The sequence below is a fragment of the Rhamphochromis sp. 'chilingali' genome, assembly GCF_963969265.1.
Source record: "Rhamphochromis sp. 'chilingali' genome assembly, chromosome: 11".
NCBI lineage: Eukaryota > Metazoa > Chordata > Actinopteri > Cichliformes > Cichlidae > Rhamphochromis > Rhamphochromis sp. 'chilingali'.
In genome coordinates, this window is record NC_137938.1 from 23,731,883 (window position 1) to 23,745,830 (window position 13,948).

The 13,948-nt window shown below is 39.7% G+C and overlaps 1 protein-coding gene across 2 annotated transcripts; it reads right to left on the reverse strand.

Moving 5' to 3' along the window:
• Window positions 1-78: 78 nt before the first annotated feature.
• On the reverse strand, window positions 79-10,433 carry mboat7 (membrane bound O-acyltransferase domain containing 7). 2 transcript variants are annotated; one of them, XM_080896029.1, is made up of 9 exons: window positions 10,224-10,433; window positions 8,964-9,046; window positions 7,794-7,923; window positions 7,422-7,548; window positions 7,168-7,324; window positions 6,556-6,751; window positions 5,367-5,519; window positions 5,063-5,239; window positions 79-2,907 (listed from the first exon to the last, which is right to left on the reverse strand). In XM_080896029.1, the coding sequence occupies exons 2-9, from the start codon at window positions 9,037-9,039 to the stop codon at window positions 2,496-2,498; spliced, it is 1,428 nt and encodes a 475-aa protein (XP_080752155.1). In that variant the 5' UTR covers window positions 9,040-9,046; window positions 10,224-10,433; the 3' UTR covers window positions 79-2,495. The 2 variants fall into 2 exon arrangements, with proteins under 2 accessions (XP_080752155.1, XP_080752156.1); XM_080896030.1 differs by having other exon boundaries at window positions 8,964-9,043; window positions 10,224-10,432.
• Between the last annotated feature and the right edge of the window lie 3,515 nt (window positions 10,434-13,948).

Genomic DNA, 13,948 nt, shown 5'->3' on the forward strand with positions numbered 1-13,948 from the left:
TACAGGAGAGGGGAGGAAATTAATGCATTTTAACAGCGGACAGGGATGCCAGGAAATGAAATACAACACGCTGCTGTGTACAACAAAAGCAACAAAAGGTTTTTAATAACAGGATGTCGTTAACAAACATTTACCTAGAGAAAGCACTGCGTCCCAATGCTTTGCAGAGGCTTTAATATGACCTTTATAACAAACTAAATCTTCACAGAGGAAATGCTGAAATGTATTGCACTTTCAACACTGTTACAAATCAGGGAACGTTACAGCCGGCGCAAAAACAAAACCCCCCCACAAATAATAACCTCAAGACCATACAGTGCGAACTAACAGTGAGGGAATGGCAATAACTCAATAACATCATGTATTAACTTTCTGCTGAAGTGCACTGAGGAGATCAAACAGTTTTACATTAATGTTACAGAAATGTTTGTATCACAAAAAATGAAAATATGGCCTCTCTAAAACATCATCGCTGCCTTAAAGCGAATTAACAGTTGAGACATGCTCAGGGTGTTCCCCACCTCTTGCAGTCAGCTGAGATTGGCTCCTGAATTTATTTTAGGAGCTTTATTGACAATATCCCCCAATCCTAGCTGTGCTGTTTTCAATGACAAACACTGGCAGCTTATAGAAAATTGTAAGTCTTCACATTAAATGTTTGGTCCCTACCCAGAATGTTACACGATGGCAGTACAGACATTTTGGCAGTGAACGGACTATTGTTATCATTTACATGGCACACCTTTCCCTGGATACAACAGCATGCAGTGGAGATGCTCCTGATATGATCTAAACTGCTTACATCTATAAGCAGAACAGTGAGGGGAACTAATGCAAAAAAGATAAAAGAAAAAAAAGGAATTTAGAGGATTAAAATTTAGGACACAGTAATGTTTGGCATACAAAAATAACAGAACATACAGTGTGTGCATGTGTGTATATAACATATATATACACATATAACAGGAATACAAAAGGTCAATTCTTATCAAACAGACCAAAATAGCTGAACTAATGACACACTCATTAGGTTATCTCCATCATAAAACTAGTCATTCATCATTCTAATATAGGCTGTAGCCAGGATCTCAACATGACATGCACCTCGTTTGATTAGAAATACAATTCAAGACTGCTTATACCTCATGAAATACTATCAAGACCACCATACAGGTGACAGGAGTGGATTACTAGTGCAGCAGGTAATGGTAAGAATCTTTCAGATGTGAATACAAGCACTGAAATCTGGGTGTTTGCTCCTTTTAGTGCCCTTAACTTAAAAAAAAACCCCATGCACCACTGGTATTATCCATCACTTCCAGGTGAGGAAACGGCCGTCTTTTTTTCTTTTTCTTTTTAAAACCACACATTTTCAACATTTTACTTGAAAGATAATTGCAGTAACACACTTATAACAACAACATATGGATACTAAGGGGACTGAAACCACTCCCATGTCTTACAGACACAGTTAGTAAGTATGAATATTTACCTACGTTAGTTTTGCTACATACAGAAACAGATTTAGTCAATCATCTGTGTCCGAGGTACTCGTTGCTCTTATAGTAATAGGTTTAACTGCAAGAGGTAAAGGTAACCTTGTAAGCATTTCACGTTTAGATCTGGAATCGTAGATGGATGCATCTATGCTCAGTATCTTGTCAACGTGTGGACTGGAGGAGCTGGAGATCGAGTCTCCAGACATTTCTAATACTAGACGACCTACTTTACACCTGGCCCAGCCAGGGTCGTGGACTCATAGATGGTGGTTGTGTAAGTGAGGAGTGCAAGGAGTCCACCCAGAATCTACCTCTACTGCAATCCTATACACCTGTTGGTACAATATTTTGAAGAACAAGAAAAACAAAGGATGTATGGTACAAATTGTGGTTTGGTTGCATCAGAAAGGCAACCCGGTATAAAAAAAACAAAACACCAATCAGACACCTGCTGTGGTGACCTCTCACGAATAAGGGAGTAGCCAAAAGTAGCTTTCCTTATATGATACTACTACTGGGATCCTGCACTTTCAAAGTCGAGTTCTACGCCAGCAAAAAGGGTTTCTCAGATTGATTTCATGTCAAAAAATAATGTTGAAACTGCTAACAGGCTTTATCAAAAGAGAAACAGAAGGAGTTTGTGAAGTTTAGGCGTTTGTATCCACGTGTGAAAGATTCCTCAGTAATGTTAAGATATCTGCTGCACTGTAACCGTTTACAGACCAGCTGCCACTCACACTCTAAAAGCCTTCACGGCGCTCGAGGATTCCTCTTCCGCTGTTCACAGCATTTGTATGAATATGTTTATATGAAATGCACTTTTATTTTTGTTTTTTAACTAAACAAGATTTGAACTTTTCTCTTGGACCTGTGTGAGCTTTCTTGTTAGGAAGATAAGTGTTGGTGAAACCAGCGTTTGAAATTCTGCTCTTGCAGCAACCTCCTCCTCCTCTCCCAAAAATGATCTAACCAGTTTTTATTTCCTTGCACCTCCTTTCAGTCTGTTTTTTCTCCACTTTTGTTTTTATCATTATCTATCTTCTCGCCCTCTCTTTTCTCTTCTTTGTCCCCTCTCCTCCCTTCCTTCTTCCCTCCCTTTAAGACCCTGCCCACTAGTATACAGCAAACAGCAATGACATGCATGATGAAGTAGATCGACATCCAGTAGTTGATGGTGTCAGTGGCGTTCAGCAACACGAAGCCCATGCACATGTAGTCGTAGGCCCTCATTTTCAAGAACCAGTGAACCCAGTCGAAGATGTTCTGCCCACGTGGACCCAGTTTAGCTCGGACAGAAGCCTCCATGGCAGACTCTGCTGCGATGCAAAGGGGGATGGTGAGGAAAGAGAGGTAGTAGCCAGGGTGCAGTCCGTGCCAGTAAGCACTGATGAACATGGTCCAGCCAGCCCTGAGAGGTACAGACACAGGAGAGAGGCACACCAAACACGAGGTGAGTTTCTGTCCTCAGTTGTTAGAGGTGTTAAGATCGTGAGGCGGGATAAGGGTGGTTTAAGTGCAAAAAAGGAAGAATTGTAAAAGGTTTGACCCACACATTTACATAAATGGGATATTTAAAGTCTGCGGTAAGTGTATTTGTAAGAAAACAAAACACAAACCTGCTTTTTTTTTTTTTTTACCCACATTATTAATATGCATCAGAATATTCATGATTCTGTGTGCTATAAACTTCCACAAAAACATGTGAGCTGCGTCGTGGCACTGGCTGACATGTTCTTTTATCACAATGAACACTGTGTACTCTCTTTGTAGCAGGCAGTGTAGTTTATTTTTGACACACACACACACACACACACACACACACACACACACACACACACACACACACACACACACACACACACACACACACACACACACACACACACACACACACACACACACACACACACACACACACACACACACCTGGAGAACAGAACGCTTTGCTGAGAAGAGGCTATTTAAATAAATAAATAAATAAAAAGAATCCACTACTGAGTGAGTCATGTTTGCTACAAACTGAAGTGTCAAGCTTTTCTTTTCTGTTATGTCTCATCATTGTGCAAATGAGACACATTTTTTTAAAAATGTGCATGTGCGGCAGCGACAGAGACACTTGGAAACATAAGCCAGTTAAGAAAGAAGATAGTAAGAGAAAAGATGGGACATTTGTTATTAATAATAAAATGGGGGGGGGAGACACTCAATCATCTTTTGGACGACGTTTAGCTTTCATATTTTCATGCATGTACGTGATGTCATAACATTTATGATTTCCAGACAAAGTTGCATCAACTTTTCACCAACATCTTGTTTTGATGATAAGAGACTCAGACTCACTCCCATGAGTGGAAATGAAGCCTCATGCTCCCTTAAACACTCTTTCACATTTGAGCCTGATCGGGTCACCTGACCTCATTGTTTCTGGCCACCTAATGTTGCTGAGCCTAGATCTGGCTTACTGAAGCAACCCCAGATCATAACACTGCCCTCACGGGGTTGCACAGTACATAATAGGCATGATAGGTGCATCGCTTCATTCACCTCACCCCGATGCTTTCATCACTCTGGAGCAGGTTAAATCTGCACTTGGACCACATGATCTTTTTCCATCGCCCCAGAATCCAATCTTGGATGCTCCTTACTAAACATTTCCTTCCCAATTAGCCTCACTCATAAATGAAAAGAGGAAAAAAAAAGTGTTTTTTTTTTATTCTTTCCTCCATAAAGACAACATTTGACAGTCTCCCTAGCACACTTATTGACAGGTTTTGACACCTCAGTACATATAAATAAACATGTGTTTTGGCACCAGTTAAAACTGGTTCTGGGATTTTACTAATCTGTACACCCAGTTATTTTTTTATATAAGCATGTCTGAAATATGACCTATGACTCAGTTGAGCTTTGAGGGTTACCCCTAGTCAGTTTTCAGTGGGTAAAGCTTTTGGGTAAAAAGTTTAAGTGGTTTCTGACCACATTTCCTCTTTGAGGAAGATGAGACACCACTTTCCTTCCAGGTTTCACTAATGCGTTGGACAGTTTTTAATAGTTTCAGTAATCTCCTTAGTAGTTTTCTTTGCTTGATGCCGGCCAATAATTTGACACCTCTGTAAATGAATAATATCATTTACACAGCATGAGATATGTCTTCTGATGTGGTTGTTTAAAAAAAAAAAAAAAAAAAAAAAAGAGAGAGAGAGAGAAGCTACTCATGTCGTCAGTTAGGTTTCAATACCCTGAAGCAGTTATTCAGTGCATGGCTGTTACTTATTTGCTTATTTAAATCCAGGTAGTTACGTTTTTCCCCACGTACTGAGTTTGGAATTTTACTGTTGCCTTGTAATGTTTATTAGCCAACAACAGCACTGCATTTAGGACTTATTACTTCTGTATAAGATATGAAGCTTCACTGGCATCCCTGCTGAATATAAACAGAATATTAAAGAAGACTGCTGCCACCTCTCACATGTACCTCCTAACATTAGAACTTATTGCACAGGTCCCATATACACCACACAGGGATCTCTTACTGTAGAATAAGTAGAACCTGCTTCACATACCTGAGTGTGTAGGCTTTGAAGGGGGCGTTGGGGTAGATGTAGTGATGCAGCCACCACTGCACTGTCATATTCCAGTAACGCATGCCATGTCGGACCTTCACACAGAAGTCAGTGTTGTAACAGTCGATGTTCTGGATGGTTTTGAAGTCATATTTCTCCTCCGTGGTGGGATCAGGACTGGAGAGAAGGAAAAGAAACCAGCATTTAACACCAAAAATATGAAACCCCTACACTTTTAGAATATTCGTTTATGTACACAGATGCATCCTCTTTTTATATGCTTGCTATTCCTGTGATTATGTACCTGTAGTCGACAGTAGGTCCTCCTCCAGGTTTAGAAAGAGCCTTTTCTGGATAGCAGCCCAGGCCAGCACTGATACAGCCAGCCTCAGCGCCGCACCACGCTGAATAGAAACGCATTCTAAATACGAAGAATATTGCTACCATGTAGAACATCCTGAGGATGAAAGCAAAGACAAAGTGTATCATGCACCTTTGTCCTAAGAAACAAATAAGATGTGACAAATCTATTCAGTGCCCTTTACTGAAGAGTTAATTACATTTTGATATATATACAGTTACTTTATTAAGTACACCTGTTCAGCTGCTTGTTAATATCAAATCAGACAATCACACGGTGGCAACTCATTGCATTTAAACCCGTAGACATGATCAAGACGACCTGCTCAAGTTCAAACAGAGCATCAGAATGAGGAAGAACAGTGGTCCAAGTGACTCTTGGACAAACTTCACAAACTTCTGATCTGTTGGCATTTTCTCCACACACCCTTCTCCAGAGTTTACAGAGAATGGTCTGAAGAAGAGAAAATATCAAGCAAGCATCAGTTCTCTGTGTGAAAATGGCCAATTCAATTTGAGCTGATAGGAAGTCAACAGTAACTCAAATAACCATTGTTACAAGCAAGGTATGCACAAGGGCATCGCTAAACACACAACACATTTAACTTCGAAGCAGATGGGCTACAGCAGTGGAAGACCACACTGGGTGCCACTGGTTTCAGACTGGCAGGGGTGGTGTAATGGTGTGGCACACGTTGGGCCCTTTAGTACCAACAGAGCATCATTTAAAAATCACCGTCTACCAGAGTATTGTTCCTGACCATGTGTATCCCTTCATGACAACAGTGTACCCATTTTCTGATGGCTGCTTCCACCACGTCAAAAAGCTAAAATCAACTGAAACTGGTGTCTTGAACATGACGACTTCACGATACACTGTAGATGTACCTAATAAAGTGGCAACTGAGTATAAATGTTATTTTTGAGTAAAATCATTCTAATGAATTCTTCTAATAGAATTTTTTAAAAATTGCTTTGTTTACAGTTGTCTTACTTTAGTCTACTTTTAATCACTGATAAAAAAAAAAACTTAAACAACTCTCCAGTGATAATATGACAAAATATAATTAATCTATAACTCCTATTAATTTCCAAAAGCGTATTGCTGTTGTGCTGATTCTTTGTCACAATACCTATAGAAAACGTTTTGATCCAAGAAGTCCTCGGTACGAACGTAGGCCAGCGGAAAGACAGAGTTGACAGCCAGGAACAGAGCGCCATAGACAGGAACCGGCTTCAAGCGCTGCAGGCATGGCGTCAAACCGGGGAGGGCCAGCGGGCTCGGCTGCCTCACCCAGTCAATGTATGTTTGGAAGCGGAAGAAAGGGCCTTTAAGGATATGAAGAGATGAGACAGAGGGATAAATGCAGGATTGAGAAGACAGTGACAGACAAAAATTGGGCAATCAGGATGATGCAAGGTATAGAGAGGAACATTAGAGGGCAGTGTGGTTCAAAAAAAAAAAAAAAACAACAACACAGGGTGCAGTTGAGTAGGAAAAGGAAGTGAGAGAACAAAAATAGAGTAGAGATTTATGAAAACTGTTAGAAATAGAAATAATACTAAAAAAAAAGCATGGACTCACAATATTGGACAAGTAGCAGAAAGCGAGACAAAGAGAGACAACAGTTAAAATTCATGCAAAAGCAAATGAACACCAACACTTAATTACAATTTACAGCTAAAAACAGTTCATGTAAGATCAGAATTTCCTTTTTTCTGAACATTTAAGACAAGTTATTTACCTGTCATTATACCGACATAACAGTAACTATATGACAAAATGTCGTAGATGGAAGGCTCCTGCGACAGACCGCCAACGACGGGGGACTTTGCAAAGGAGCTCACGTCTTTCTTCTTCTCCACGTGGAAGCTGCGCACCTCATTGGCCAGACTCACCATCTACATAAACAGTAAGATAAGGATGCATGAATTTGAAATACACTGCAGTATAATTTTAAACTGATTTCTCCACTTGAGTGTTTTTAACTTTCCATACCTTGAGCGTGAGAAGTAGCTGGACGGCGTTGGCGAAAGGTGTTGGTGATGGCAGACCAAACTTAGTGACCAGGCGGAAGAAGAGGAGGTAGAGAAAGGTCCAGCTGAGGCTCAGCGCTGGGGCGTGCCTTGTAAACAGACATATATAGTTAGGAGTGAGACTACATGTACATGGAGTCCTGTTGCATGCTGTGATCTTCACTTTCTGGCTGAAATTAAAGCTTACAGGTTTTTATTTCTATTTATTTTTTTAACCATTTCTACACTCTAGATCAGCTGATATATTTGAGAAATTTACAGGTGAATTCACAGACAACAGTTTGTGTGATACAAAGTAAAATAAGTCTGAAATGCATGGATGTTCGTTCCTCACCTCCAACTGCTCTTGATAATAATCCATGTTCCGATCACGGTCACCAGGGAGTGGAGTGTGTGGATGTGGCAGGTGGCGATAGTGATGGACAGACCGAGAAGAAGAGCTGCACCCTGCTTCACAGGTGGACCTGAAGTGACAGAAAAATTGCAGAGTGGAAGCCACCTACAAGTGTCTACCGTGGGGCAGGAAAAGTGCCTGACACAGCAGGAAAAATATAATGTTATATAAGTCTGTTGATTCCCACCCACTGCTGTCAGCCCCCGTTGATAAAAGGTGGAGAAATGTAATTTTTTTTATGCAAATTGAAAATAAAAATAAAATCATCAGTTAATTAGTGAAAACCTTTAAAGAGAAAGCCATGCAAAATATAAACATGAGCATTTTTTGTGATTTCCATGTGTTTATCCTGAATATGTGGTCGTCCTTTCACATATTCAAGCTAAGGTAAAGATTGCCTTTGGGGCAAACATCATTTATTGATTCCAGGAGACGTGAAAGTCCCTTCACTTTATTATTCAACTTATACTGATTGATCAATATCCTTGCTGATAAACGGTCTACAAATTTAACTGATCACACACCAGCAGTGTAAAGCAGACTCTGCAGCAGAATACAACCAAAAATAAAATCATTAAAATGTTTTCTGCAGCACCAGCTGAATGCATACGATTTCCTGTTACAAAGTGTCACACACTTCTGTGCTGCTGTAACTTCAGTGCTGTTTGTTAACATGGACTTTTGGTGTGACTTTGAATCCAGTCTTCAAAGGACTGACTCCCCCCCCCCAATAACTGCTGTTATGTTGTTTTGTTTCCAATGAATTGCACAATGTGCATCACTGAAGATTTTTAGCTTCATGATTTTATTCATCAAGATCCGATGTGCCAGTATTTTTTCCCCGAGCACTTACAGAGCACTGAAAATCAACATAATTCGTCCCGTTTTAACCCTTTACTAACCAAGTATCGTGTATGCAATCTGGACTTATTTGAATAATCACAACTCTCAAAATAAGACTTTTTTTCCCCCCTTTTGCATTTAAATAGTAAATTATGGTTGTGTCAGTTTTTCATCTCATAGTATAACAATCACCAGCAAACAGCATTAGATAAAAATAAATATATAAATTATGTATGAATGTGTTCATAATTTGATCGAAATACTCACTGAGGTACCGGAAGAGGAATCCAACAGGGATGGAAGCAGCAAGGACTCCCAGGTACACCAGCTCATCAGGAGACATTGCTCTGCTGACACACACACACACACACACACACACTTTTATAATGCAACCCACATGCAAAGTAAAGCATGAGAGAAACACTCCATGCAAATACTCAGAAATAAAGTTTGTGTGCTGAGAGTGAGGGATATTTCTAAGGGCCGCCACAGTGCAGTGAATTACACAAACAGACCACTGAGGCCAGAGTGGCTAGCAACAGGAAGTCTAAACAAGTGTTGTTTAGCTGTAGATGCAGGTGTAGGAAAGGAGCCTAAAGTACACAAGAAATACTACAACCTCCTCTAAACACCATTTGAAGGACAGATTTATTTTCTGCATTTTAGTAACAACAAATCACTTGTGCTTGTGTAAAATTATCTCGCCAGCAATTATTAGGTTTGCTGAATTTGAACTTCAGCGGTTGTGGTGCCATATGCACTGGTATACTTTGCGTCAGCTCAAAATGTAATCCTAACAGCCCTTCTAGTCTCCCATAGTTTATATCGAAATTCAGCACAGTAATAGTTTATCCATTTGAATAAAAATGAATAGTTACAAACATTGAGCCCACACTTATCCAGCCTGAATGCCTGAATCTTTATATCCCAGCTTTTTCATTTTTTATATACTTTTTATATTCTCCACAAATGTGCTGCACAGGAACACACTAGGGTCTAAAATAATAATAACGATAAAAAGCCATTTTAACATCATCTGTACACATCCGCGAACCCTTGTGAGAACACAGAGTCGTCTGTAACACCCCTCACATGGTTAGAAAAAACCAAAGAAAATCTGCTCTACGTGAAGGAGAAATTATCCATGTTAAGGTAACTTCCGGTGACAAGACAAGAAGAGCCCCTTGTGCAAGAGCACACTTCTCTTTTTATTAGTGTGGAAACCACTGTCGATTATATTCCGGGGTTAAAACGTGGCTGCTGTCAGTTACCATCAGTATGCACACCTTCAACAAGATAGGTGCAGTGTTGTAGTGAGTAGTAACAGCACTGTGTGTGCGGTGCTGCTTGACTGAATAAACTGGGTTAAAAACACAAGATTACGCATAAAACCCACGTAACAGGAGTTTAAGCCACGGCTCCACAACCGTTAACAGGCAGGAAGGAGACAGAAAGCAAAACTATCAGTCCACATTAATGTTTCATATTGGATTGAACACCGTTAGAGCAGTAGACACTGTTACTTACATTTATACAGCGGGATACCTGTCCGTTTGAAGACTGGTAACACACCTAACTAGCCATTCACACTTTAACACCGGATCAGTTTTCACTTCCTGGTTGACGAGCGATGCGTCAGAGATAGATTATACCATTTTTTTAAATTATATTTTAAATTATATTATTTTATTAGCGACAGAAATGAAAATGGAAGAAGACGGGGAATAAACAGCCTCGACTGGGGACTCGAACCTGCACCTTTACAGTCAGCCTTTTCAACAACTGAGCTAAACAAGCGCTCGGATTGTACCATTATCACTTTAACGGCAGGGGTGCGGATTGGATGTCAGTCTAAAACGATTCATTTCCATATTATCTGCATTTAACGCTGTGGCTCACTGTATTTTACTGAAAACTGTCGAGCAATGGACGTGAACCTTGAAATGCATATTTTTATACCCCAGTTAATGGTTGTCATTTCCAAATTGTCCAAATAGACTTTGAAACATTAAAAGAAGCTTTAGAGTATTTTTTTTTTCAGAAATTAAAAGTACAGTAATTACAGTATGCAGTGTAGTACGGTGTGTGCGATATTGAAAATAAAAACAAACCCACAGCTTTGTGTCATTCAGTTACAATAACTCATACTGCGTACTAGCTAGCATGACGGAGTTTCTATACAGCTGGGTAGGTGCTATGAAGTTACTGATAGTGAACTTTTATTTTATTCACAAGGTTAGTTAGTAGAGAAAAACGGAATCGTCTCGTATTCAGAGAAAATATTACTCAATATTTGGTATTGAGCTGAATATGAATACAGTTTGTCCCGGACTTCAGCTACAATGAAAAAGACACAAAGCTGGAGTTTTTCTGTGTCTTTACGGTGCACAGCTGCCTCTTCTTCTCTCATTCTCTCTCCCTCCCTCTCCTGTTGCTACTTCAATCATGAAACTGATCAATGATCAGCTGATCGGCTTTTCTCTCTCGTTTGTTTATCGCCCACTTTGCGCCAGAAAGAAGAAACCAGCGGATGTCGCGTTAAACAACAGCATCACGTTTAAGCTTGATCAGCTGTTGTTAGAATGTATTTAATATTATTTTCTTACGGTGGCCCCTAGAGACAAAGCACGTACAAACTCCAAAACACATGCAAATTCCAAAACACATGCAAAATCCAAAACACTTGCAAACTAAAAAACACATGCAAATTCCAAAACACGTACAAATTCCAAAACACTTGCAAAATCCAAAACACGTACAAATTCCAAAACACTTGCAAAATCCAAAACACGTACAAATTCCAAAACACTTGCAAACTCAAAAACACATGCAAATTCCAAAACACAACGGAAGTGCTCCAGGACGCTAGGGGCAGTGTTGAGCTTTTGTTACCTAGTAACTACACAAGCCAGGAAGTACCAATGACCGGATTTGGGGTTTGCAGCCTTAAAGGCCGCATTTTAAGGCCGATTACGTCACAGCGACAAGAGAAGGCTTTCCCAATTCAAAGGCTGCTCGAAATGCGGCCCTCAAATGCGTCCATAATTTCCCTGAATTTTAAGGATGGGTCGGTGTAGCCTTCATGGCCCAACATATCCCAGACTTCATAGTGCGGTGGTGGTGTGGATAATTTTGCCGAAAAAAAAACGGTGGAAGCGGAGCGGAGGAAGTGTAAACTTTCAGAAGTAAGTACTGAATATTATGTCACTTATTTATGCGCAAATATTTTTTTAATGAAGAACATTAAACCATTATTGTTGGCCACATGTCGGGAAAGTTATGTGACATTAGTCATGTCTGTACTTTCAGAATTAACTTGGTTTTAAAGCCTTTACTTTAAAAAAATATATATAGTCGACCTTAATCTTACAGAGATTGTGATGATTTTGTGGATAATTAAAGTCAGTCATATATCCACAAACACAACAAGCTGAAAGTCAGTGATGCTGCTCGGTTTGCAGTCCTGAATATCACAGCACAAGCAGGATTCACTGCACTGTTAATGTTAGCTGTGTTATATTGCTGCCTCTGTTCGGTGGTGTTGAGCCAAACGGACTTTAACGTGTGTTTGAACGAGCTGACGGTTCACTCGTTAAGCTGAAAGAAAGATGCTTTAATCACAGGAGTCACACATGTGTGTCCACTGTACCATCTGGGAACTCCTCTTGTTTCGTAATAACACAAACACTAAATCCTCCTTCTTTTGTGCTGTTTTGTAGCAGTGAGACTGTCACCTGTCTGTCTGTCCTGCACTCTCTCTGTTTCTTTCTCTCTGATTGTGTAATAAAAATATGAACATGTGTTTATAAGTCACACTTGTGTTTGAATCCTGCAGCTTATCACACATTTGATTTCCATGTGTGACGACTGCAAGTGTCCAGAGTGAGGACAGACTGAGGGACCCACTGCTGAACATCATCTGTGAGGCTTTGCACCCCTGATGATCCACCAGGACAAACTCAACAGTGTGTGAGGAAGAGGAGGAGGAAGAGCCAGCAGCAGCTGACAGATGGAGAGAATAGACAGACTGTTCCCTGTTTGTGAAGGACTGCTAGAAAAGTTTAAAATAACTAATTGTCTGTCCTGAATCAGTCTTATTAGGTAATGTTCAAATAATTTTATCATTCCAGTGTTTTCAGTGTGGGAGAAAGTACTCAGGGCCTTCAAGTTACACACTATGAAAGGCAGCAACAAGTGTAATATTCAGAAACCTAAAGTATGTATCAGCAGCAGAATGGAGCTAAAAACAAATGTTTGTTTCAGTTCTATGAAGCTTTGAGTATTTTGGATTAGTAGTACTGCTGTGTTTGTTGCATCATATTGCTGTAATTGTTTATATGCTTTATATATTCTGAGCTAAGTTGATCTATAGTGTTACATCATATTCTGTAAGGATGTTATGTGTTTGTTTACTTTCTGCCCAGTTTGACCCATTTAGCAGAAGCCAGCCTGTTTAAGGCTCTGATATCTGTTCTGTATGACTTAAAGCAGTTATGACATGGTCTGATTTTCTCACCCAATAAAGGAATATTTCATATATCAGTCTACTCTTCATTTTATCAGAAACAGTTATCACAGCTTGTACATTTTCTTTTTATAAATATATGTAAGCAATGAGCCAAATTTAGTAATGCCAGCATGAAGGAACAACATTTGTCTCTTATATATGATACACCTATATATGCACTGTCAAAGATACTTGTCTTTGAGTGAAGATTTAAGGTGATAAGACATATAAATAACTGCAACTTGAATCTGTACTGAAGCTCAGTATTTGACACAGAGTTCATGTTCACTGCTGTAATAGCTAATAATGATTAATATAATAACTAGAATATTGGCCATATTATATTTACATTACCAAAGTGATATGACTTTAGTCTCATGAACAACATCAGCTAATTCTTATTTACTAATTAATCTTGAAATGACTGTTCAGTACAGAAATGAAGCCCAAAAATCATGTTTTACTGTCCTGTGGTCTCAGCCTCAGATACTTATCAAATCACACAAAGCTCATGTAGAAACAAACAAACAAATGAACAAAATATGTTCTCCCTCATTTCTGTCAAACCAAGTTGTATGACACGTTTCCAGCGGTTAGTATCACGGTTGCTAGGCAACCTGGGAAGCGCGACGGAGACTAGACCGTCCCATACAGACAAACTTGCCGTTTATTTTGCAAATCGAGCTCAACACTGCCCCTAGCGTCCTGGAGCACTTCCGTTGTGTTTTGGAATTTGCATGTGTTT